The following is a 22063-nucleotide window of genomic DNA, read 5'->3' on the forward strand; positions in this document are numbered from 1 at the left end:
GCTTAATTATATATAATTGAGTTAGTTTATATTTAATATTTTAATTTTATTTGATTTTCAATACATTAACCTAGCTAGCCACAATCTCAACATGTACAAATAATAATATTTCATCAAAAAGAGACTAAAAAGAAAAAATTTATAAACGAAATAAAGGGAAATTTTTTATATTTTAATTAATTTTCAGCATTGTCACTAGACAGAGAAATTGAAAAAAAAAAAACATTACTCGTGAAAAAATATTTCAAGTTCCACTAATTCTATTTCTGAGAAATCAAATTAGTTATATATAAAAAATACACAAAAAGAGAAAATAAGAAAAGGTCAAAAAATAAAGTAGCCGTTGGAGGAATCACTTTCTATTTAAAGGGACCTAAGGGTCCAAGAAAGTTGCTCTTTCGGATCTTGAGAATCCAAACCCCAGCTGGGTTTCATTTTATACTTGAAGAAATCCCATACTTTAATAAGTTAGATATATATATTTCTTTGTAGTTTTGTTTTTTCGTTTTTGTATTGGTTTAATTTCACTGAGGCCGTATTTTCGAAGAAGTTGAAAATGTAACAATATTAATTACTGATTGATCGTATCTGTAGTTTTCTGTAAGTTCTTGATATCTTTCTATCAATTTTGGCTTATTTTGTTTTCGCTGTATCGAAGCTGAAAGGACGGGCTCTGATCCGGTTTTATTTGAGATCATCAGCCTAAAAATCAAAATTTCTTTTTCAAAATTTTCTGCTCTATATTACTCGAGCTTTGCCTGCATATATTTATTTCAACGGAGGCGATAATGATTCAAAGATCACCAAATCAAACAGTTCCTCCCTACAAAAATCCTAAGAAAATCAACCATCCTTTAGCATATAGCTCCTTTTCGAAATTTTTGCCTTCAAATTTTCAAGAACCTGGTATTTTACAGGCTCCGCCACCTTTTCTTTCCCACTCCTGCCCTCCATTTCTCCGACCATCGGCGCAGCCACCTCTTCTTCCTCTCCCAGCCGCTCACCCCCGCGGCGCAGCCTCCACCAGAGGTCTCTCTTGCCCTCCTATAAACAGGAAAACCGGCAACTATAATAGAACCAGAGACTCACCCCTCACCCCCAAGATGCCAAATTCTTCCAGAAAAGAGAACAAAATTTCACCTCCGAAACCTTCAGACTGTATAATTATTTCATCCACCACTCCTTTGGGTCACCACCTTCCCAAGACCGTTGCAAGAGCTTTACCTTTAGTCTCACCAGGTAACATCATTCCCGATGATTATAAAAATATTGAAACTAACATCTCCGACAAGTTTTCAGGTTCTGTGGTGTTCGCCATATCTCCGCCGCCGAGCAGCTTGCCTTTTCCCAAGTTTTCTTTGAAGCCAAAGCTCTGCTGCAAAGTCGAGGCTGCGGGGATTAATACTGGAGCCACTGACGATCTTCGGCGACTTCTCCGGCTCCGCTAACCATCTCCATGCTCTGATATAAATAAAAAGCTCGTGGGTAGCATCCATTTGTTTAACTGAACACGAGGGATTGTACATGGTGGTGGCGCAAAGTAGCTTCCTCCTACTTTATTTACCTCTGTTTCTTTTTTCGCTGTGGTTGGTGCTGTAAACTGTGATTTGTGAACCACCCCATTGTTTTTTAAAATTGGGGTATATGTAATAAATATTAAGCTGGTCTGAATCTCGATGTTGAATTATCCCTACTTTTATGTAATGTAATATACAAACAATGTTTACGTTGATGTGATGTTGTTACCACAGGAATTTTTCCTACCTTTTCTTTAAGAATTCAGATGCCATTAATTCAAAAAATAAACCACAAAGTTTCCCTTTTAATTGTATTATACTCCACAAACACTTGTCAAAAGCCTCTTGCCTGATCTCTCCGGGAGAGATTTTAGGTTCTAATCCATTACCGGTTCGTATAAAAAAACGTGCAAAAATTTAAATTTGCAGAGCTCGTTTATCTTTCCCCTCTATTCACTAAAACAGAAAACCCCATACAAATTAATTTCGAGTTTCAAGAGTAGAATCCCAAAAAAATTACCTTAGGCTCAAGTAAAAATGAAATGAAACAAGGATGGTTTTGAAAAAAATAATATCATCTAAAATTTATCGATAAAAAAATATATTTAAATATGACTTTAGTATGAGGTAATAATCTTTTTCTCTAAAAAAAAAAGGTTTTTCCCTTTTTTTAAAACGTGAGACACTCGTGATTTGTTTTTCTTTGTTTTGCGTATTATAATTGGGCCTGTTGCGGCCCAATAACAACTTTTTTGTTTTTGGCTGGGCTTAGAAATTCAGTGATACGAACAACCAAAACAAATGGCTTTAAAAAAAAAAAAGAAGAAATAATTTAGTTCAAATAAAAAATTAATTATATTATCTACCCATAAAATATATAATTATATATCTGACAAATACAATTGAATCTTAAACTCGGAATCAATTGACCACATTTGTTTGGTTAGGCTAGAAGAATGACTCCTACAATGTTTGAATTTTGTTCGGGAGATGGAATGGACCACTGGTTGAGTGGTCTACCATATCTTTACACTTACGATATGCTTGGGATTTTTTCTTAATGCAATCTTGGGCTGTCAAACAAGGACACGGCAACGAATCCCATCAAAATTACAACCGGTACAATATCCCCAACTTGGTCAAGGGATTTGAATCAGGGAATATCCATTGCACATGGGCGCTTGGGATCTGAGCCACTCCAACCCATGTGCTTGCTTCATTAATGGTGAGCATTAGTTCCACCAAAACTCTCTGAAAAAAGCAAAATAAAATAGAGGAAGCTTGAGGCTCCTTTGGCTGGGATCAGAGTGGTTGAAATGAGCGCAACGAGGTTCATCAAGTGTGTGACGGTGGGCGATGGAGCTGTTGGCAAAACTTGTATGTTGATTTCTTATACTAGCAACACATTTCCTACGGTGAGTTTTGCTTCTTTTTTTTTTCAACATCTTTTTTCTTTATACTCCAAATTTATTTCGAGGGTTTCTCTTCAAGAACTTCATGTTAGTATCAATTCTTGATTATTTGCAATAATGAAAGATAAATATTATCCAACCGCATAATCCGTGGTGGTGGCTTAGTGGGAGGTGGCCGGGTGGGTAGAAACTTAATGGAGCTACACATTTCTTGTTTCTACCTTTCGTGCTTGGCTTAGGCTGCCTTTTAAGTAATTTAAGTTGTTAGAATCTGCGTTTCAATATGTGTTAATTTGAAAAAATTTTGGTTACCAAGAATCTGATTCGTTACCACAAAGGCAACTGCGGCTTGTTGCTCCTTGTGAGTTGTGTGTTGGAAAAGATTAATTGGGGTGTGAGTACTAAGTCAGTCGGGGTCGCTCATTCATAATTATATCATGATGTCTTTGTGATTGAAATAAAGGCTTTCTAATAATTATATTTTTGAACAAAGGCACCGTTAATGCTTCTTTAAATTCACCACTCATTTCAATTTCCTGGCTTGCTCTAGATTCTGCGGTAACTTAGAAATATGCTCTTGGGTATAGATGATATCTTTAGACGTGCTGGCCGTTAATGGTTTTGTACATTGGCTAAAACTCAATTTCTGCTCTTTCCCTTATGTACAACAGGATTATGTCCCTACCGTTTTCGATAACTTCAGCGCAAATGTGGTCGTGGATGGTAGCACAGTGAACCTAGGATTATGGGATACTGCTGGTAGTTCTTTTGACATATTTGTCATATCTAATAACTTTCTCTCTTGATTTGACCCTTTTGTTTTGGTTTTACATAATACGCCTCAGGTCAGGAGGATTATAATAGATTACGGCCATTGAGCTACCGTGGAGCAGATGTTTTTCTTCTTGCATTTTCTCTCATTAGCAAAGCCAGCTATGAAAATGTTGCAAAAAAGGTTAGAATCTTTTAAAGAATTTTCATCATCCATTCTGTATCGAAAAAACTGACCGCGGCTTTCCTTTCTTACCTATCTTTAGTGGGTTCCTGAGTTGAGACATTATGCTCCTGGTGTTCCAATAATTCTTGTCGGAACAAAGCTTGGTAAGATAGTTGACATTGAACTAAACATTTTCGGTCTAAAAAGCAGTACGTTTCTTGATGTTTGTATCACGCTTTTGAATGATATATCTGGATAGTAGTGACACAATATGGTTGCAGAACTTAAATGCCAGTTTATAAAAGTTTGAAAAGGTTAAATAATGGTAGTAATCAACCTAAGCAATGGCATAAGCAAGAAAAAGTGTGAACATGCAATAAATATGTATCAATTTTACTTGATGCTCATTTATCCAGTCATTCTCAACGAAGCTTGTGTTTCTAAACCAATATGGTATTTTGCATCATTTGTAACAATAAGATTGGCTGAGTGTAACATTTTGATCTACAGATCTAAGAGATGATAAGCAATTCTTCATCGATCATCCTGGAGCCATGCCTATTAGTACATCTCAGGTAAAAAAACTCTCTCTCTTAGTCTGATCCTCCAACGTCTTGTTGTGTCCGTGACTCCGTTTCTTAAATATCCATATAGGGAGAGGAACTCAGGAAACTAATAGGCGCCCACATATACATTGAGTGTAGTTCAAAATCACAGCAGGTATCTTTTAATTCAGTAGCACTTACTTGAAAACAAATCCCACACTCTCTTACAGTGGTGTATATTTCATGCTTTTTTCACAGAACGTGAAGGCTGTTTTCGATGCAGCAATAAAGATAGTATTGCAACCACCGAAGCAGAAAAAGAAGAATAAAGTGAACAAAGTCTGCTCTATTTTGTGACCAAGGCAAGAGAGACCATGTGAACGATCAGTCGTGGCCTTGGAGCAGCTATGCCCTAACTTAGTGGATTGATTATATTTGCTAATGCATTGGGATTTCCTTTGGTTTTTCGTGATAATATCAGGCTCATGATATATGTGGTTTTGACCTGTGTCCTTTCTGATGTATCTTGTTGCTTCCTTACCATTTTTAAGTGTGATAGCCAAAGAAAATTTAAAGGTCATGGTTTGGGCTTGTTCTTCTATTCCACTAATGATTTATGAAACAGCCATGAGTCTTTCTGGTCGGGGGTCGAGAGATGTCCATTGATTGTTGCTGTCAGCTTGCATGCTTTAAAAGTTTTCATAAATAAATCCAAATATTGTATTCTTTAGTTTTAGTTTTTAACATAAAATTTAAACACTCCTGATTCTACATTTTATAATATACAAGTTAAAAATTGTCAAATACAATACATATGATTGAAAATAACCATTGCATTGGCTATCCAATTGAATCGGTGCTACATGCCTTGGAAGAGGCGACTACAAAAACTTCTCAGGCAGCAGCTGCAAATGACTATCTCTATTCACATTGTTTCAAACTCAATAAGGAACCGTAAATGGCAACGCATACAAATCAATTTCGCGCAAGAGCTGTGCACGGGGTTGCCATAAGGATGAGCTGCTAGAGCAGAACACAATATCATTTTCAAATTTTTGTCTTCTCTCAGGTCGAAGGCCGTGATCCTTGCTACAGATGAGCCAATCCAGATCCTCCGGACTAAAAGGTGTATCTTGCAGCGATGGTGGAACCCAATTCTCAATTAGATTTTTGTACTGTAGTGATTCTGAGCTTTCCTTGGAACCCTCAATAGCATCAAGGCCAGGTGGGGTTCGTGTTTTGGCTGGGCCAGCAGGTTCAGACTTACCAGAAGTTGAAACGATCTGCTTGTTATCGGTTCTATCGAAGTCACCTTGAACAAAGTCGCTGGTTTTCTCAGCCGAGGCACAAAAGTTTGGTTGCCAATTTCTCTGAGGTGGAACGTCGGTTCTTTCGGATGTGGAGTAGATCTGTTGTTCATTTATCGAGATATCAGGCAAGTTCCGTTTCTTTGAAGACAGTGGTATCCTGATAATAGTGCCTGTTTCAGATCCATGAAATATAGTATTAGCATATTACCCACAAAAATGATTAACTGACAAGGGAGGACATGAGAGATTCCATAAGGGAGGAGAGAAGTTACCATGACCCCGTATGACATTAACGGGTGAGGACGGCCTCTTCCTCTTACTGCTATTTTCTGTACTTTCGGAAGATTTGCTGGGTAAGTAACGAATAGGCTGATCATGCTCCTCAGTAAGACCACTTCTTTGTAGCTGCTCCCCATGTGCCCAGATATTTTTGTCAATCTGTCGATTAGGGAAGCTGAAGTTGTTTGAATTCAGATCAGGCTTCTCAATGCTCTCTTTCCTTCTCCCTTTTTTCTCCTCCCTTCGCTCTTCTCTCTTCCTTCTCTTCTTTGAATTCAGATCAGTCTTCTCATTTGTCTTTTTCCTTATCTCATTACTCTCATCTTCTCTCCCCTTCCTTTCATCTCCCTTCTCCCTTCTCTTCTTCGTTTGCTTTTGTGCCTTAGCTTTCTCTTGTTCCTTTTGGAGCTTTGGAGCACCAACATAACAGTTTTAGTATTTGATGCCAATTGGGTATGAAATGAACTTTCGCAGCTTGATCATTCCCAACAGTGATCATTACATAATTAAGACTAGCATGAAGATAATCATGCATCTTAGCAATGTGGCTAGCATATTTACAAGTCTGGCGTTCCAACCTCAAATAAGTCATCTATGCGAGATCACATCTTTTCTAGACAACTATCTTTACCTTTTAGCAATGATTCAGAATGTGTAGGAATTCCGAAACTTTCAGTTCTTAACGAAATTATTGACAAAGTTTAGAAGAAAACATCACCTCGAGGCGGTTTAAAAAATTGGTTCTTTAAAAGAATACTACATAATCAGCCGACCCTTTTGAACATGACCACACAATTAAATGAGGTTAGATGAAGATTCTGAGAATTGTCAAACAAATTCATCAAACTTTACACAGGAAACATAAAAATCGGTTCCTCGAAAGAAATTTTCAGAGTTAGCCAACCCATGCAAAATTAAATGAGATTTGATAAAATGCTGAGAATTGTCTCAAAAAAAAATAATCAAAGTTTACACAAGTAAAACTAAACAAGCCTCACTGAGCTATGAAATTTTGAAACAGGTTATTTCCAAAACATGATATCCACAGCATCAATTTCCCGAAGTGGCTTTATTAAAATTAAATTTCCATTCGTAAAAATCCAATAAACCACCCGCAATCGAACATATTGGACATGCACATCACCGCATATTATTTAAGTTCGTTATGGTGACACGAGTTTTCAAATGAGACCAAGATGCACTCAAAAAACTACTGTGTTCAATCCAGAAGCTCGAGAAACTTGTAAAATTTCTCAAACATACTGTGCTCTTGATTATGAATAAATTGATAATTGATTTTTATAAATAACTCTCGCTCAGAAAAACAAACAAAGATTGAAATTTTGACCAAATTCAGAAAAGGGTCACAATCAGATCTACCGCCATAAGATTTTGAGAGATGATTTTAACAGAGAAAAAAGCCGACAGCAATTAGCAAAGAGACAATTCCAGATTCTCTGTATTACCCCATACATAAAGAACTGCCCCAAACCCCGATAAACTAAATCGAGGAGGAATCATGCCCGTGTATACACATCAATCAGGGTTTTCGGTTCAACCAACCTTAATCGATTCGATCAAAGCCTCTTTGCTGGCTCTGCNTGTCCATCGGTTGTGGTGTAGTGGAAGTGACGCGTGTTTTTTCTTTTAACCGAGAACCGTACCTAAACTGGCCAACCTAATTAAACTTATTCTCGCTTTCATATAAGTAGATATATAAACAACGTTTAGATGAGGCATGATATGGCGAAAGTGGCGCCTTGTCTAAGTCCACGTCGAGGTTTAATAGGTCAAATGTCTTCATCATTAAATAAGATCGTAAACTTAACTGAGACGACACACAATATAATGATATCCACCCAATGCGAATGAAAGCCGAGCTTCAGCATTCTCTCCTTCAAGAAAACCCAACTTATCTTGGTCAATTTTCAAAGCTACGTTACCTTTCTTTCCTCGAGTTTTCCGTTTCATGTAATGCACAACTCAAAAGCCCCCAATACATTGTCTGTAATTGAGCGGCCTGGAACAAAAGCAGATTGGTGCTTTGAGATGAGATCGGGGAGGATTACTTTAAGCCTATTAGCGAGGACTACAGTAATTATTTTATACAGGGGCCGAAGCTCCTTCATTGACGAAACATATCACATTTCAGAATTAGACCAATCATGGCCTCATTTAGATTTGCTGGGAATTCATTGCATCTGATCCAATGAAAACAAGCTTAAAAAATATCCGTACCTATATGGGACCATGCTTTTTGAGGGGAAAAACAACGACATTTAAACCATCCGGTCGGGGAGAGTTATCTGGATGCGTTTGAAATAATGCCTTCTTGAACTCATTTGACAGTAAAAGAAGTAAGAAGCATGGAATTTTCCTCGGTCGAGATTCTGCTACCAACACAGTTAATCACAGTTTTCATACGCCTCTCTTCATCCTCAAAATAATTGCTGAAAATAATTATGAACAGCATTGTGTAAAACATCTTGGTTGTCGCGCCATACTCCATTATCCCCTTAATTTACGAACTATCTTCGCCTTTTTCTATTTGAAGCTACTGCATGAAAATACTTCGTGTTAGAGTCACTTTCACACCCAACCAATATATTTTTGGTCTTTGTTTCCAGTAGCATTCCTCTGCTTGTAACAAATCCCCCGGCTGTTCTTTTTTTTCTTTTATAAATTCAGCATCAAGATGAGATGATCTTCTCTCTCTTTCTTTAATTGATCGATTTTGTGCTTGAAAGTTAAAAATTGCCAAATACTACTATACACACGATGCATAATTAAGTATACTAATACACCGATGTCATGTTTACTGAAGTACACGGTCTTTGCATAATAAAACCAAAACATATTTCACAGTACCAAATAATTTCAAAAAAGAAAAAAGATTGCAACTGTTGAAAATGATCGAAAATTAAAATATCAGCTTATCTAATTCGTCAGTCAACACTACCATATCCTACCACCACGTTGAATCAGTGCTAAATGCCTTGGAAGCGACTACAAAACTCCTCCGGCAGCAGCTAGAAATGACTGATATCTACTTACATTGTTGCAAACTCAATAGGGAACCGTAAACGGCAATGCATATACATTAAATTCGGGCAAGAGTTGTGCACGGGGTTGCAGTAAAGATGAGCTGCTAGAGCAGAACACATCATTTTCAATTTTTTGTCTTCTCTCGGATGGTAGGCCGTGATCCTTGCTAGAGAAGAGCCAATCTAGATCCTCTGGACTAGAAGATGCATCCCGTAGCGATGGTGGAACCCAATTCTCAATTAGATTTTTGTACTGCATTGCTTTTGAGCTTTTCTTGGAAACCTCAATAGCATCAAGGACAAACGGGGTTCCTGTTTTGGCTGGAGCAGCAGGTTCAGACTTTCCAGAAGTTGAAATAATCTGCTTCTTATCGGCTCTATTGAAGTCACCCAGAACAAAGTCGCTGGTTTTCTCAGTTGAGGCACAAAAGTTTTGCTGCCGATTTCTCAGAGGTGGAATGTCAGTTCTCCCAGATGTTGAGCAGAGCTGTTGTTCATTTATGGAAATATCAGACAAGTTCTGTTTTTTTGACGACAGCTGTATCCTGATAATAGTGCCTGTTTCACATCCATGAAATATAGTATAAGTGTGTTACCCACAAAAATTATCACTTGATAAGGACATGAGAAATTCTGCACGGAAGGAGAAATGTTACCAAGACCCCGTATGACATTCACGGGTGAGGACTGCCTCTTCATAGCACTGCTATTTTCTGTGCTTTCAAAAGATGTGCTGGGTAAGTGCAAACAAATAGGCAGATCATGCTCCTCCGTTAGATCACTTCTTTCTAGCTGCTCACTATTTTCCCAGATATTTTTGCCAATAGGTCCATTAGGGAAGTCGATCTTGTTTGAATTCAGAGCAGGCTTCCCATTTCTCTCTTTCCTTCTCCGTTTCTTCTCCTCCCTTCCCTCTTCTCTCTTCCTTCTCTTCTTTGAATTCGGATCAGTCTTTTCATCTGTGAGTTTCCCTTTCTCATTCTTCTCATCTTTCCTCTTCTTCCGTTCATCTTTCTTCACCCTTCTCTCCTCCTGTTTATTTTGTGCCTTTGTTTTCTCCTCCTGTTTATTTTGTGCCTTGGTTTTCTCCAATTCCTTTCGGAGCTTTGGAGCACCAAAATAACAGTTTTAGAATTTGGTGCCAATTGGGCATGTAATGAACTTAGACCGCAGCTTGATGATCATTCCCAACAGTAACCATTACATAATTAAGTTTAGCATGACATCATTTTAGCAACATGGTTAATAGATTTACAAGTCTGGTGTTCCAGCCCAAAGAAGTCATCTATGCGATATCACAACTATTCTAGGGAACTAAATAATCTTTGCCTTTTAGCAATGAGTGAGAATGTAAAGGTCATTGGAAATTTTCAATTTTTAGCAAAATTAATAAGACATGGTTTAGAAGAAAACATCAACTTGAGACACTTGTATATTGGTTCTTTAAAAAAATTTACTACTTAGTGACTCTTTCGAACAGGACCACAAAATTAAATGAGGTTAAATGAACATGCTAGCTGATAATTGTCAAACAAATAAGTCAAACTTCACAGGAAACTCAAAAAATGTTCCTCAAAATAAATTTACAGACTTATAGCTGACCATTTTGAAGTGACTGCAAAATTAAATGAGGCTTCATGAACATGCAGAGAATTGTCTCAAAAAAAATAATCAAAGTTTACACGAGTAAAATAAAACAAGCCTTATTGAGCTAAATTTTTTTTGAAGCAGAGGCATTTCAAATGACACCAAGAAGACTCAAGCCTCATTACATAACCTTGTTACTCGTATTTTTCAAGTTTGACAACCAACATAAAACACTGCAAAGTAACAGCAGAACCAATAGACTGTTCATTCAAGGTTGTTCTCACATGTACAGAGTACTGAAATTGAACATGCACTCGTAAAACAACTGTGATCATCCAGAAACTCAAGAAACTGGTAAACTTTCTCTTAACATACAGTAACAACGAGTATGTCAAATCAAACTACTCCTAGTCCACTTCTTGGACCAAAATTGTTATCCCCATATCGACAAGGACTCTAAGAATCTTGATTAGAAATAGATTTTATCATTGATTATAATAACCATGGAATCTCGATTAGAAATAGAATTATAATTGATTTTAATAACCAATTCTTGATCAGAAAAACAAAAAAATATTTATTTTTGGACTAAATTCTGGAAAAAAAAGGTCACAATCAGATCTACCGTCGTAAGAATTTGAAAAATAATTTTAACACAGAAAAAACACGACATCAAAACAACGATTCCAGATTCTCTATATTAGCATCTTTACCCCATACATAAAGAACTGCCCCAAACCCCGAAAAATTAAATCGACGAGGAGTCATGCCCATGTGTACACATCAATCAGGGTTTTCGGTCCAACCAACCTTAATCGATTCGATCAAAGCCTCTTTGCTGGCTCTGCTCGGTGTATACCCAGGGGGTGGGTACGGAAAGCACCGAGACATACCTTCAAGACCGAATCGAAGATTTGACAAAGAAAGAAAAGAAAAATAATTATCGGTGACGGACAAACTACTAGGCCAGCAGATCTACGAAAAATATTTAGGTATTATTTGAAAATTGTATGTAAAATTCACAGATCTCGGAGAATACTAGGGCTACGGAGCCGCAAAAATACGAAAACCTAAGGAAACCAGCCAATCTCAAAAAACGAGTGCTACGGCAGATTTCGAGGGGGTATATATAGGCGTGGAGTCTCCGATTTTGACGCGGTCTTATGTTATGACGACTTTACCCTTAACTCAATCTTTTATTTTCGACACGTCTCCTCCTGCTGTTGGATCACAACCTTATTATTTTATGTTTGGGCTTGAATCAACACAAGCTCAATAAAAGCTATTAGTTTTGCTTACCTTTTGGTTTGGGTTTCAACAGCCAATCCAATTACAATCACATAATATAATTCGAATTTTATCATATTAATTTCACAAATTTATTCCGACCTAATTTTTGGGAGTGGGTCTCATGTGAGACCGTCTCACGGATCTTAATCTGTGAGACGGGTCAACTCTACTCATATTCACAATCAAAATTAATAATCTTAGCATAAAAAGTAATATTTTTTCATGGATGACCCAAATAAGATATTCCTCTCACAAATACGACCCGTGACGTGAGACCGTCTCACACAACTTTTTGCCAATTCTTGGATATTATTAAATTTATTTTTCGATTTTATTTAAGTTATAAATTTGAATAATTTTCATACTCAAATCTTACTATGTTTAAATTTTGACTTCAAACATATATAATTATTTATATAATGTGTGAAGCTATAATTTTTCTGAAAAAACTCTACGTTTTTTTCGACTAGTTCAATTTTTTTATTATTATTTTTGAAAATTGGATTATTTCTTATATTCCTAAAAGATAAAAAAAATATTTTTTTATTTAAAAATTCAAAAATAAAATTTTAAATAAAAAAAAAACTACTTTTTAAAAAAAAAACATTTTTTTATTGTCCATTTGCCCAACAACAGAGAATCCTGAAAAAAACGTAGACAGAAAAATTATATATATATATATATATATTATAGACTATAAATAATGAATTATAAATGATCAGAAGTAAAAATGCAAATAGCCCATCAATATGTAACCAAGTCGAGTACAGTAACTGCGGACTGAACAGCGAAAGGTCAACTGTACTGTGGCCTGTCACAAAATCTGTATTTGTACGCCTCCCCTTTTTTAATTTTGTTTGATGTACCTAATCTTTATCTTATTTTGTACATTTCCACGTTCCCCCTCTTTTCTGCCCTCCCTACCGTATATATAGTTAAAAGATACGGGAAATTGGTTTTCAGTTCCAGCCGTCGTTTTTTTTTTTGTGTTCAGTTCCTGAGTACTTTTTTAGTATCACATTTTCACATGAAGTGTACCACATTTCCACATGATGTGTACCATAATTTTGTCGGTGGGAGTGAACCCAAAGAAATGTTTTAATTGGTGATTTTTCACCAACTTCTCTTTAAATATAAGAAAAATATTTAAATATATTTGTTTCGTCGTAATAAGAGAGTCCCCGTAAAGTTTCAATTTTCCATTTAATGCTCCCCAATTAAATCGTAGTAATTTAATCCCTCTTGGATATTAAAACTTGTCACATTTATGGTAACCTCTATATAAAGACAGATTCTTACCCGAGAAAGGTTCCTTTCATGCTGCTCTCTTTCACAAAAACCACTACCTAAAGCAACAAATCAGCCAAAATTTATGCCCATTTCACATAAATATGGTTTTAGAGAGAAAGTATATGTCATGCGTCTCTTCTGATGTAACAAGAAAGATCAAGTTTCTAGCTTTTAACCTACTCCATCTTGTTTCCATGTTGCAGTACCAACTTTAGCACTTGTATCCACAAAAAGAGCTCGTCTTTAGTCTTTACAAAAGGGCAGCTCCTGTTTTGCCTCTTTCTTGATTCTGTTGAGCTTTTGCTGGGGGGTTAAAACTTACGAGGGAGTATTATGCCTGTTCAGGCTGATTTTCTATCCTTCGAGAATATGGGCTATGGATCATTTTTCGGGTGCGGGTCACAGGATGGGGTTATGCGGTTCGAAGATGGCCTTTGTTTTCAAGAAATAATGGGTCATGATGTGCAGAGGAAAGGAGTTATGCTTCCAGCGTTAGGTTCTTGTGATAATCAAGCTGTTGTTTCTTCCTCTGAGATTCTTTCTATGGAGTTCCTGCAATGTTTGTCCTCTGAAGCTGAGAGGCAAAACCTTGAAATGAATTGGTTTCTTCAGTTGGAGGTACGTAAAACTCTCATTTTGATTCTTGATTAAACAAAAAAATCACTTTATCAAGAGAAAAGTAGTTCTGGTTTGAAACATTTCTATGAGTAGATTACTCCGCGAGCGTCAATATTAAAGTTTATTATGTCTATAATATACAATTTTAGTTGCATGGGGACTGCAAATTTGGTTGGGGAGGTTTGCTTTCGTACGATATGAGATGATTTTGTATATTTGTAGCAAATTTACTATTTATAGGACCAGTCGAGCCCAGCAACAAGTGGGAAGACATATTTTATTTCATGTCTAATTTCTCTTCCTATATTTTTCAGATTTTAAAATTTTTATTTGACCAACTACGTTAAATCTTCATCATCTCTACAATTTCACCGATTATTATTGCGCGGTCGGGCAATTTTAATAGAAAATCAGTCAACCCTAATCGAATTCTTGTTTTATACATATGATGGGACAGAATCAGAATTTGAGATCACTCATGCAAGAAGCCACTCGGAAACAAGCTGTTGTGCTACACAAACACTACGAATCCAGAATCAAGTTCATAATGCAGAAAAAAGATGAACAACTAAGCAATGCAAGAAACAAAGCGATAGAGCTCCAAGATTTCTTGCGAAGAGCAGAAATGGAAGCCAAAGCCTGGGAGACAAAGGCCACAGAAAAAGAAGCCATTGTCTCTGACCTCAACAACAACCTGAAACAATTCAGACTGAAAGAGTATTCACTTTGTGATTCTTCCTCCAGCAGCAGCAGCACAAAGGAGATGGGAAAGACAGAAGAAGATATTAGAAACATTGGTTGCAAATTATGCGAAGCTCGAAGATCGTGTGTTGTTTTGTTCCCTTGCAAGCACCTGTGTTGCTGCACGGCGTGTGAGCCACTTTTGGGGCTCTGTCCAGTGTGTGGAACAGCGAAAGAGGCGAGTTTAGAGGTGTTCCTTGGCCTACAGAAGCCTGCAAAATTCTGAACCAAGAAAAGTTGGAAAAGGAAGGTGGTGGATGTGAACTCAACTGAACTGATTAGGATATTTTGTTTTGTTTTTTGTAACGCCGAGACTTCAATTGCAGGATTTTTGTGGTAGCATTGACCCAAAATTCAATGGATATGTGCCTATAAATCAAACGGGATAAAATTCGAGAACCAGGGATAAAGTAAATTTTTATTAAGATTTGGGCTAAAATCAAAATACACTTGCTGCAATTGGATTAGTAGACCAAAGAAATCATGGAAGCAATAATCATGTGTTGTTCGTGTACGATTTGAAACAAGTCTCTAATAAGTAACTACACATATCGATATTATGTTATCGTGAAAAAAAAAAGAACACTATGTCGATCGGGGAGACAAAAAGTTTTCGAAGTGTGAAATATAGCTAGAACACCAAACAAGTGTCACATAGTATTTTAGAAGATGGATGATTGCTGATAGTGTATTTCGGCATCAAGTACAGAGGTGAGGAAAAAATATCGAATTTACGGTATATCGAAGTTATCGTATTGAAAAATACCGAATTTATCGAAATTTTTTGGTACTGTATGGTACCGATACCGAATTATTCGGTACGATAATGGTATGAAATTTGAAATTTTTGGTAGATGTCGAAATACCGAAATAATATATATAAATTAAAAAATATATAATATTTTTAAATAATAAAGTTAAAACTTAAATTTAAAAACATATAAGGTTTTTTTTGGTATAAAATGATATATATCGATACCTTACAAAAATAAGGAATTTAACTTTTGTTTGGACTCATCATGTTGGAATAGTCCAAATCAAAGTTCAGTTAAGCAACTCGACTCATAGTTTAGAATTTAAACTGTTGAGAAATTTTATCTCTGTCGCCTAACCTTACAGCTGGCTAGAGGACGAGATGTTAGGCCTCGACTTGTAAAAAGCTGACGGGTTTCAGAAATCACAATATCTCACACATTGTTGCAAAGATAGTAGATGAAGAAGTCGCACATGTTGCGGTTGAAATTTTTTGGTGTTCATTGATGTCTTGTATCTCAAGACACATGTTGCAGTTGGTGTTTATTGTCTTGATGGATTTGTTTTGTATATATCTTTTTTGGTCTATTTGACTCTCTTGAGGGATTTGTTTAGTATTGGTGATCAGTGACCTTGAAATTACAAGAGAATGAATTTTTTTATATATACTTTCGATATGACAGTATTTTACCGATACCGTATCGAAACTTAAGCATATCGAATTTTCGGTAATAATTAATAATGAATAAAATTACATAAATCAAATTTCTGATTTCTATATATATTTGTAATATAAAAATATATAAATTTATAAAGGAAATAAACAGTAAGGCCACCATATTTGACCCGTCATACGGCCAGTCATCCCATTTGTTGGTTTCGAATTAGCCATGTTATTATTGATATTGTATGCAGTAATAAAACTTTGCTGTAGGTGGCAGTAAAAGAAATATCTGTTGAAATGAAACGGCCAATAGCAGCTATCCTCTGCCTCCACTGAAGCTTGGCAGAGTACTTGAATCTGCCACCTCCACTGCACTGGACTCTACCTCAACCACGGAAGATTCAAGGCAACCAAACAACTTTATTTCATTGATTAAAAGGGGGAGTGCAGTAATAATAATGGGGACAAATTTGTTACTGTTTTGGTGATATCTTTCCACATTTTGGTGAAAGGGCACCAAAAGCAGAGTGCACTGCGGAATAAGTTTGTACTGTTCTCATGCAACGTGCTCTTTTTTGGGTGATTCTGTGATATGCTTTATTTGTTCATGTCTAGTTCTTTCTTTTTCTTAGCTACTCTAGTTGATCAGTGTTGATTCTAAAATGTATGTGAGAATGAAATATAAGTCACAAGGGCAGAATCAAATTTTCTTGGACTCTTGTGAAAAGTTGAAGGCCAAAATAAGAGCAAAAAGGTGGAAAACTTAAAATTTGATAACTTCAATTCTTTTTCTTTTAGTTACAAATTAAAAGCATCTCTTGTGAAGCTAAAATGTATCGGTTCAATTTATGAGTGGATCAACCCCGTTAGGCAACCTACTTGGTGCGCATGCATCATTTGGTGGAAGCATTTGATCTCGGATCAACGACATATTTTTCATATGTACATCCGTGCATGATTGGTTGAAAAATTGAAATTTAAGGATATGAACTACATATTGAGCTACAACTATATTCACTGCTAGAGTCTGAGATGAAAAAAACATGACTTGTACCAACTTGAAAGTGTATTATTAGTGCCATTTTATGTGTCAAAATGGATTAATGATTCAGTACTGTTCAACACATTAGCATTTCTGGTATTCTGTTCTTTTAAATGATATGCTAACTTGTTGGATATCTGTGTCCTCTTTTGATACAACTCTGAAAGACAAGATCTCGCGAAGACCCTTCGACATCAAATACTATAAAACGAGAGAGAAAATTGAGAACTCGTGATGATAGAATTGACAAGGAATGCATCTATAATTCCTAGTCTGAACCCAAGCAACTTCTGTACGATTTCATGGTCTCAACACGGCTATGGTTTTGAAGATGCAGTTAAAATTTAATCAATTTCACCTACCACCATTAAATGTTGCCACCAACTTTACTTTATTCACACCACTGTAATGGTCGAATGCTTATTCATCTCTTGCTAAAGTTCTCTACTGGATGCTGGAAATAAGCTATAATATTTCATTTTTCACATATGAACTCTATCATAATGCCAACTACTTCGAAATATGTTAAAAAAAAAAAAACTATTTCCAAATGATATTTGCGTGAAACTCAAATTGAATACTCGATATAATTCGATAAGAATTGGCTCGGTAAATCAGTATTCACAGCCTATACAGGGGGCACAGACTGAGGAATATTTTTGCCGGCTACATTCACATGGCACTAAATGGAAGAAAGTTTGTTTTTGGCGAACGTTCAAAAGACACTATTTTCCTAAAAAAGTAAAAACGGAGGACACAAGCGGCTACGTGGTTCAAGAGGTGAAACTATGAACAATTGAACTCACATTTATAAAGCACATCATTTAACAATCACACCAGGCCATGAATCATATTTCCTTCTCCTTTCTTGCTAATGATTTCTTGAACCAGGGTATCCAGACCGATGTTTCCTTTTGATAGCAACTGTACGCTTCCGCTCTGTACTGTTGTTTCGCCATTCGTTGCTCCACAAGAATAGTGACATATGCGAGACTCTAGCTGTTCATCAGTGCACCAAAAAAAGTCCAACCACAACCCAAGTTCCAGGCGAAGATCACAAGTCCCCACCACCACAACTGCTCGCCAAAATAGTTCGGGTGTCGCGAGTAATGCCACAAACCTTCATCAAGAATCGGCACTAACGGCTGACCAAGTTGTTTCAGCCTGTCATTTCTAATAACGAAATGGTGAAGTTGCGTGTCTGCAAAATAGGCAACAGTTACACCAGCCAAGCACACTAATGCAGCAGCAAAATCCCAGATATTCAATTGCTTGTTTTTTGAGTGAACTACATACAAAGGCAAGCAATTACCCAACAGAAAAACCTGCAGCAGCAGAAGTTGCAAATATCATATAAATTTCCGTTCTGGCAATACATGAGCAGTATATTACAGTTAAACAAATCCACACAAAAGATTTAAATGTGGCATCATAATTAAGAAACTGGTTAATATGATGATTACCTGCTGCGAAAGGTAGATAGATAACAAGGAAGCCCACCACCAGTTCTCGCCATACTGTTTCCTCATATCAGTAAATCTCCAATCTTCTCGAGCACCAAACTGCCACCTTTCTCGGCGCAAGTAGCTGTGGCTGAGCCTAATGCACCAAACCGACGTCAGAAAGATCACGAGCCTGGACCTCCAGACGTTACTCTCAGCTAACGGGTGAGAGGAAAAGTAATACACGAGCATCACGGGTATCGCCGTCCAGTACAAGTATATCATCTGCAACAGCCCATTTACATTACAGTTCACCATAAAACAAATCAAACTATAAACCATCACTTATAATTGCATGCAAGGATAAATGAACTATAAAGATACCCACCCAGTGGCTGTTTTGGAGGAGTCCCACAACCCAGAAAAGGAGGCTGATGTTGAGGAAGAAGAGAATGAAAGCTAACAGGAGAGGGTGGTGATAGCACCAAATATAGAGGGGAGAAAGAGAATTGGATTGACGAAGGAAGGAAAGATAGAAGAGAATCGAGGGCAGAGGAGCGGTAACCGCGATCAGCGCGTTTCTCAAGTTAATTGCCACGAGCAAGAGCATCACTACTCGCCACGGCCATGTTCGACTGTGAAAAATTTCGAGGCGTTAGTCCAATATATAAGCATTTGCTTTGGACTCGACGTTCGCAAAAATGAGTCGCGACCTACGTTTCAAAATTTAGAATTCATTCCTATTATTTTAGATTTTAGAAAATTCATCGCTCAAATTATCCTAAAAAAATTATGCGTGCCATTTTTCTGGAAGACATTATTTTTCAACAAAAAATAATGCATAAATCCAAATTGTTTTTTTGTTTTGTTTTTTTTTTTAAAAAATCTAATTCTATTATCGATTTGATAAGTAAAAATGGAGTGAAATAATATTTATTATTTGTAGGCCTTATGTGGGATTAAATCGATCGATATTATTTCACTCCATTTTTACTAATCATACTCCACTTTACGAAGAAAATAAGGATAAAGTGGAGTTTGTGTAATAAAAATTAGTGTGAAGATGACATTGATAATAATAATATTAAGTATGAAACGCCTTTATTCCATTGATGCAACTAATTGAGAAGAACCCCACCTAATTATGGTATTGCTTGCAAAAGTCGAAGAATCCGCGTCGAAGCATGCAAACTTTGGCGCAAAGGGTCAGTAAATTATATCTTTGTTTAGTGGCCTGTAATAAATAATAATTGTAGTTAGTAATGATCGGAGGCATGCTTCATGTTTGGATAATGATCACTTAAATTAATTTACAGCTGTAAAAGTTCCTGAAATCTCTTCACAAGTAAAATTTTCGAAATCACATTTATTTATGATTCTGAGTAGTCACACTATTCGAATAATTGTTGCTTTATTACTTACATCACTGAAAAATATGTTTAGCTACACTGAGCATGCCCAGTAATTCGATGCACATATACAAGTGTAGACGTGAGTCTTGATTTTACATATAACATGAGAACGGAAGAATCCCATCATCGAGCATCCTTCTACTTCTCGTTGATAAAAAATGTTAAAAGTCATGCTTAGCCAATGCGGACGAACGATCGGGTGAATGCTTTTTCGTATAATTTTTAAGTGCACTTTCCAGGGTAGATAATTGCCCTACGAACTGATAATTAACCAGTTTCTATTGTGACGCTAAATTGAGGAGCTGAAGCCGCAGCCAAAAACACAAAGTGTGAATTAGATTCATCTGCTATAACGTACAAAAAATAAATTTTATGTCGAACATGACTACATGAGATAGTCCGTCCCTAATAAATTAATTGATGCCCTTGCGTTACAAGCTAGCCAAGAAAATGGACTCTTATGGGGTGCAACAAGGATACCAGATTCTAAAGGCCTGAATCAGTTGATGTGCTTTATGCGTCAAATAAGTAGTCCATATAAAATATCAACAGCCACGTTAAAACCATGATTCCAAAAGAGATGGAATTCAGACTCCAGCCAGCTAAAGATATAATTTTGATCTTTAATTTCGGGGAGTTCCTAGACTAGTGGAGGATTAGAGTTTCATGGGGCCAAGGTTCAGACAACAAGAACACCAGGAGGACTTTGTTCCAGTATTTTAAATCACGAAGACCGACACCACCCTCATTTTTCGGTTAACACATGCTTGACAAAAATGTTGGTGAATAAGGAAAAATATTTTGATAATAAAGGTTGAGAGACAATATACAGATGAAAGCGTTTGCTTATTGACTGCATTTCATATAAAATGTTGAGTACAACCGAATAGTAAATAGTACTGGAACAACAAAAAATGCTAGAAACAAGGACCATAAACCCACAACTAGATACTGTACCTGAAACTAATGACTACTAACTTATTGACTTGTTCAATATAGAAACTTGAAAGACTCACTAACAAACAAAACAAATGCTCCTAAAATAAGCCAGTAGTATTTTGAGTCATTCAATCAACTAAGAAAAATAGATGGACGGATGCTATTCCAGAAAATGATCGACACGTTATATAGATTTTATCAATAATCCCATATGGGACGGGCAAGATAGATGGCAAAAAACATTATATTCCTTGCAAAACTGACCTAATAAGCTCGACTTTGCCTGCATAAGACAGTGATTACACCTTATTAACTTGCTGTAAAAATTATCAGGACAATAAGAAATCCAGGATTAGGCTTAATCAACAAATTTGTTTGAAACACATGCACCAGGTTTTTGAACTTCCAGTTTTTTGGACACCCTGATCATATCTGACATATGTTGACATGTCATGCACACACATTCACATACCACGAGCTACAAGATCACCCCTAAGATTTGGGGTGATCTGCAGTTGCACTTTTGAAGACTTGGATGTAACAAGTTCTTCACAAAACCATTAGTCTGGAGCCAAACCACAAGATATTGGCTGAATCAGCAAATCTCTGATCTCATAAGAATACGCTAAAACAATCAAACGAGTCGTAAATCAGTAACATTTCCAAGTTCAAGACACCATTTCTAGTAGTCTATTTGATAGGACCTCAACAATTATTTATTCGGCACATTTAAATATAAATTCAACATCATCATGATACTAAACCAAAAAGACATCCAATAAAAAGCAGTGAAAATGGAATAAGTCCAACCTACTCCTGAACGGCCTTTTTAGCAGCCTCGTCTTCTGCTTTCATCTTCCTCTCCCAATTTCTCTTCCTATAGTCCGCCAACATCTGAGGCATGGCTTCCATTAATTCAGCTGTCTCTTTTTTCAGCAGCCAATCTATCAACCTTATGTCCTTTCCTTTTGGTCTTCATCTCCTACCTCTCTGGATCGTAGGGCCAATCTGCTCCAGCCAGAAGGGCTTCCTTGCGGAGGTTAGCTCGGCCACGTGCACTGATACCGAGAGGTTTCCAAGCCCCAAGCTCCCAGTAACCCCATACGCCATTTGAAAGCTCGTCTTTGTATTTTGCAAACTTTTCTTTACATGGATACTGGTACTCTCCCACTGCTTTTGCAACAGATTTGTGTCTTTTCTGTTGGTCCCACGTGCGGAATTTGAGATAATAAACCCGAAAA

The 22063-nt window shown here is 36.6% G+C and overlaps 7 protein-coding genes across 7 annotated transcripts; 3 read left to right on the forward strand and 4 right to left on the reverse strand.

Annotated features, from left to right (window-relative positions):
* Window positions 1-788: 788 nt before the first annotated feature.
* LOC140969002 (uncharacterized) lies at window positions 789-1448 on the forward strand. The gene has a single exon (XM_073430221.1). It carries the CDS (start codon window positions 789-791, stop codon window positions 1446-1448), a length of 660 nt encoding a protein of 219 aa, XP_073286322.1.
* A 1073-nt stretch (window positions 1449-2521) lies between these two features.
* On the forward strand, window positions 2522-5012 carry LOC140969000 (rac-like GTP-binding protein 5). The gene is made up of 7 exons (XM_073430219.1): window positions 2522-2932; window positions 3601-3688; window positions 3775-3884; window positions 3967-4030; window positions 4377-4441; window positions 4521-4586; window positions 4670-5012. The coding sequence occupies exons 1-7, from the start codon at window positions 2834-2836 to the stop codon at window positions 4766-4768; spliced, it is 591 nt and encodes a 196-aa protein (XP_073286320.1). The 5' UTR covers window positions 2522-2833; the 3' UTR covers window positions 4769-5012.
* A 150-nt stretch (window positions 5013-5162) lies between these two features.
* Window positions 5163-11730, reverse strand: LOC140968999 (uncharacterized). Its single transcript, XM_073430217.1, has 3 exons — window positions 11442-11730; window positions 5994-6408; window positions 5163-5891 (listed from the first exon to the last, which is right to left on the reverse strand). Exons 1-3 carry the CDS (start codon window positions 11520-11522, stop codon window positions 5353-5355), a joined length of 1035 nt encoding a protein of 344 aa, XP_073286318.1. The 5' UTR covers window positions 11523-11730; the 3' UTR covers window positions 5163-5352.
* Window positions 8815-11445, reverse strand: LOC140969001 (uncharacterized). The gene is made up of 2 exons (XM_073430220.1): window positions 9701-11445; window positions 8815-9602 (listed from the first exon to the last, which is right to left on the reverse strand). Exons 1-2 carry the CDS (start codon window positions 9741-9743, stop codon window positions 9067-9069), a joined length of 579 nt encoding a protein of 192 aa, XP_073286321.1. The 5' UTR covers window positions 9744-11445; the 3' UTR covers window positions 8815-9066.
* Window positions 11731-13327: 1597 nt separating the features above from the next.
* LOC140969005 (BOI-related E3 ubiquitin-protein ligase 1-like) lies at window positions 13328-14974 on the forward strand. The gene is made up of 2 exons (XM_073430224.1): window positions 13328-13829; window positions 14287-14974. The coding sequence occupies exons 1-2, from the start codon at window positions 13545-13547 to the stop codon at window positions 14794-14796; spliced, it is 795 nt and encodes a 264-aa protein (XP_073286325.1). The 5' UTR covers window positions 13328-13544; the 3' UTR covers window positions 14797-14974.
* Window positions 14975-17602: 2628 nt separating this feature from the next.
* Window positions 17603-19289, reverse strand: LOC140969004 (uncharacterized protein C594.04c-like). The gene is made up of 3 exons (XM_073430223.1): window positions 18860-19289; window positions 18493-18756; window positions 17603-18354 (listed from the first exon to the last, which is right to left on the reverse strand). Exons 1-3 carry the CDS (start codon window positions 19079-19081, stop codon window positions 18025-18027), a joined length of 816 nt encoding a protein of 271 aa, XP_073286324.1. The 5' UTR covers window positions 19082-19289; the 3' UTR covers window positions 17603-18024.
* A 2119-nt stretch (window positions 19290-21408) lies between these two features.
* On the reverse strand, window positions 21409-22020 carry LOC140969003 (uncharacterized; the record flags this gene model as incomplete). The annotated part of the gene is given in 2 exon segments (XM_073430222.1): window positions 21409-21747; window positions 21749-22020. Coding segments are annotated over 2 exon segments (387 nt in total), but the record flags the coding sequence as incomplete, so codon positions are not given.
* Between the last annotated feature and the right edge of the window lie 43 nt (window positions 22021-22063).

Source organism: Primulina huaijiensis, unplaced genomic scaffold (assembly GCF_012295235.1).
Source record: "Primulina huaijiensis isolate GDHJ02 unplaced genomic scaffold, ASM1229523v2 scaffold39199, whole genome shotgun sequence".
NCBI classification, from domain to species: Eukaryota; Viridiplantae; Streptophyta; class Magnoliopsida; order Lamiales; family Gesneriaceae; genus Primulina; species Primulina huaijiensis.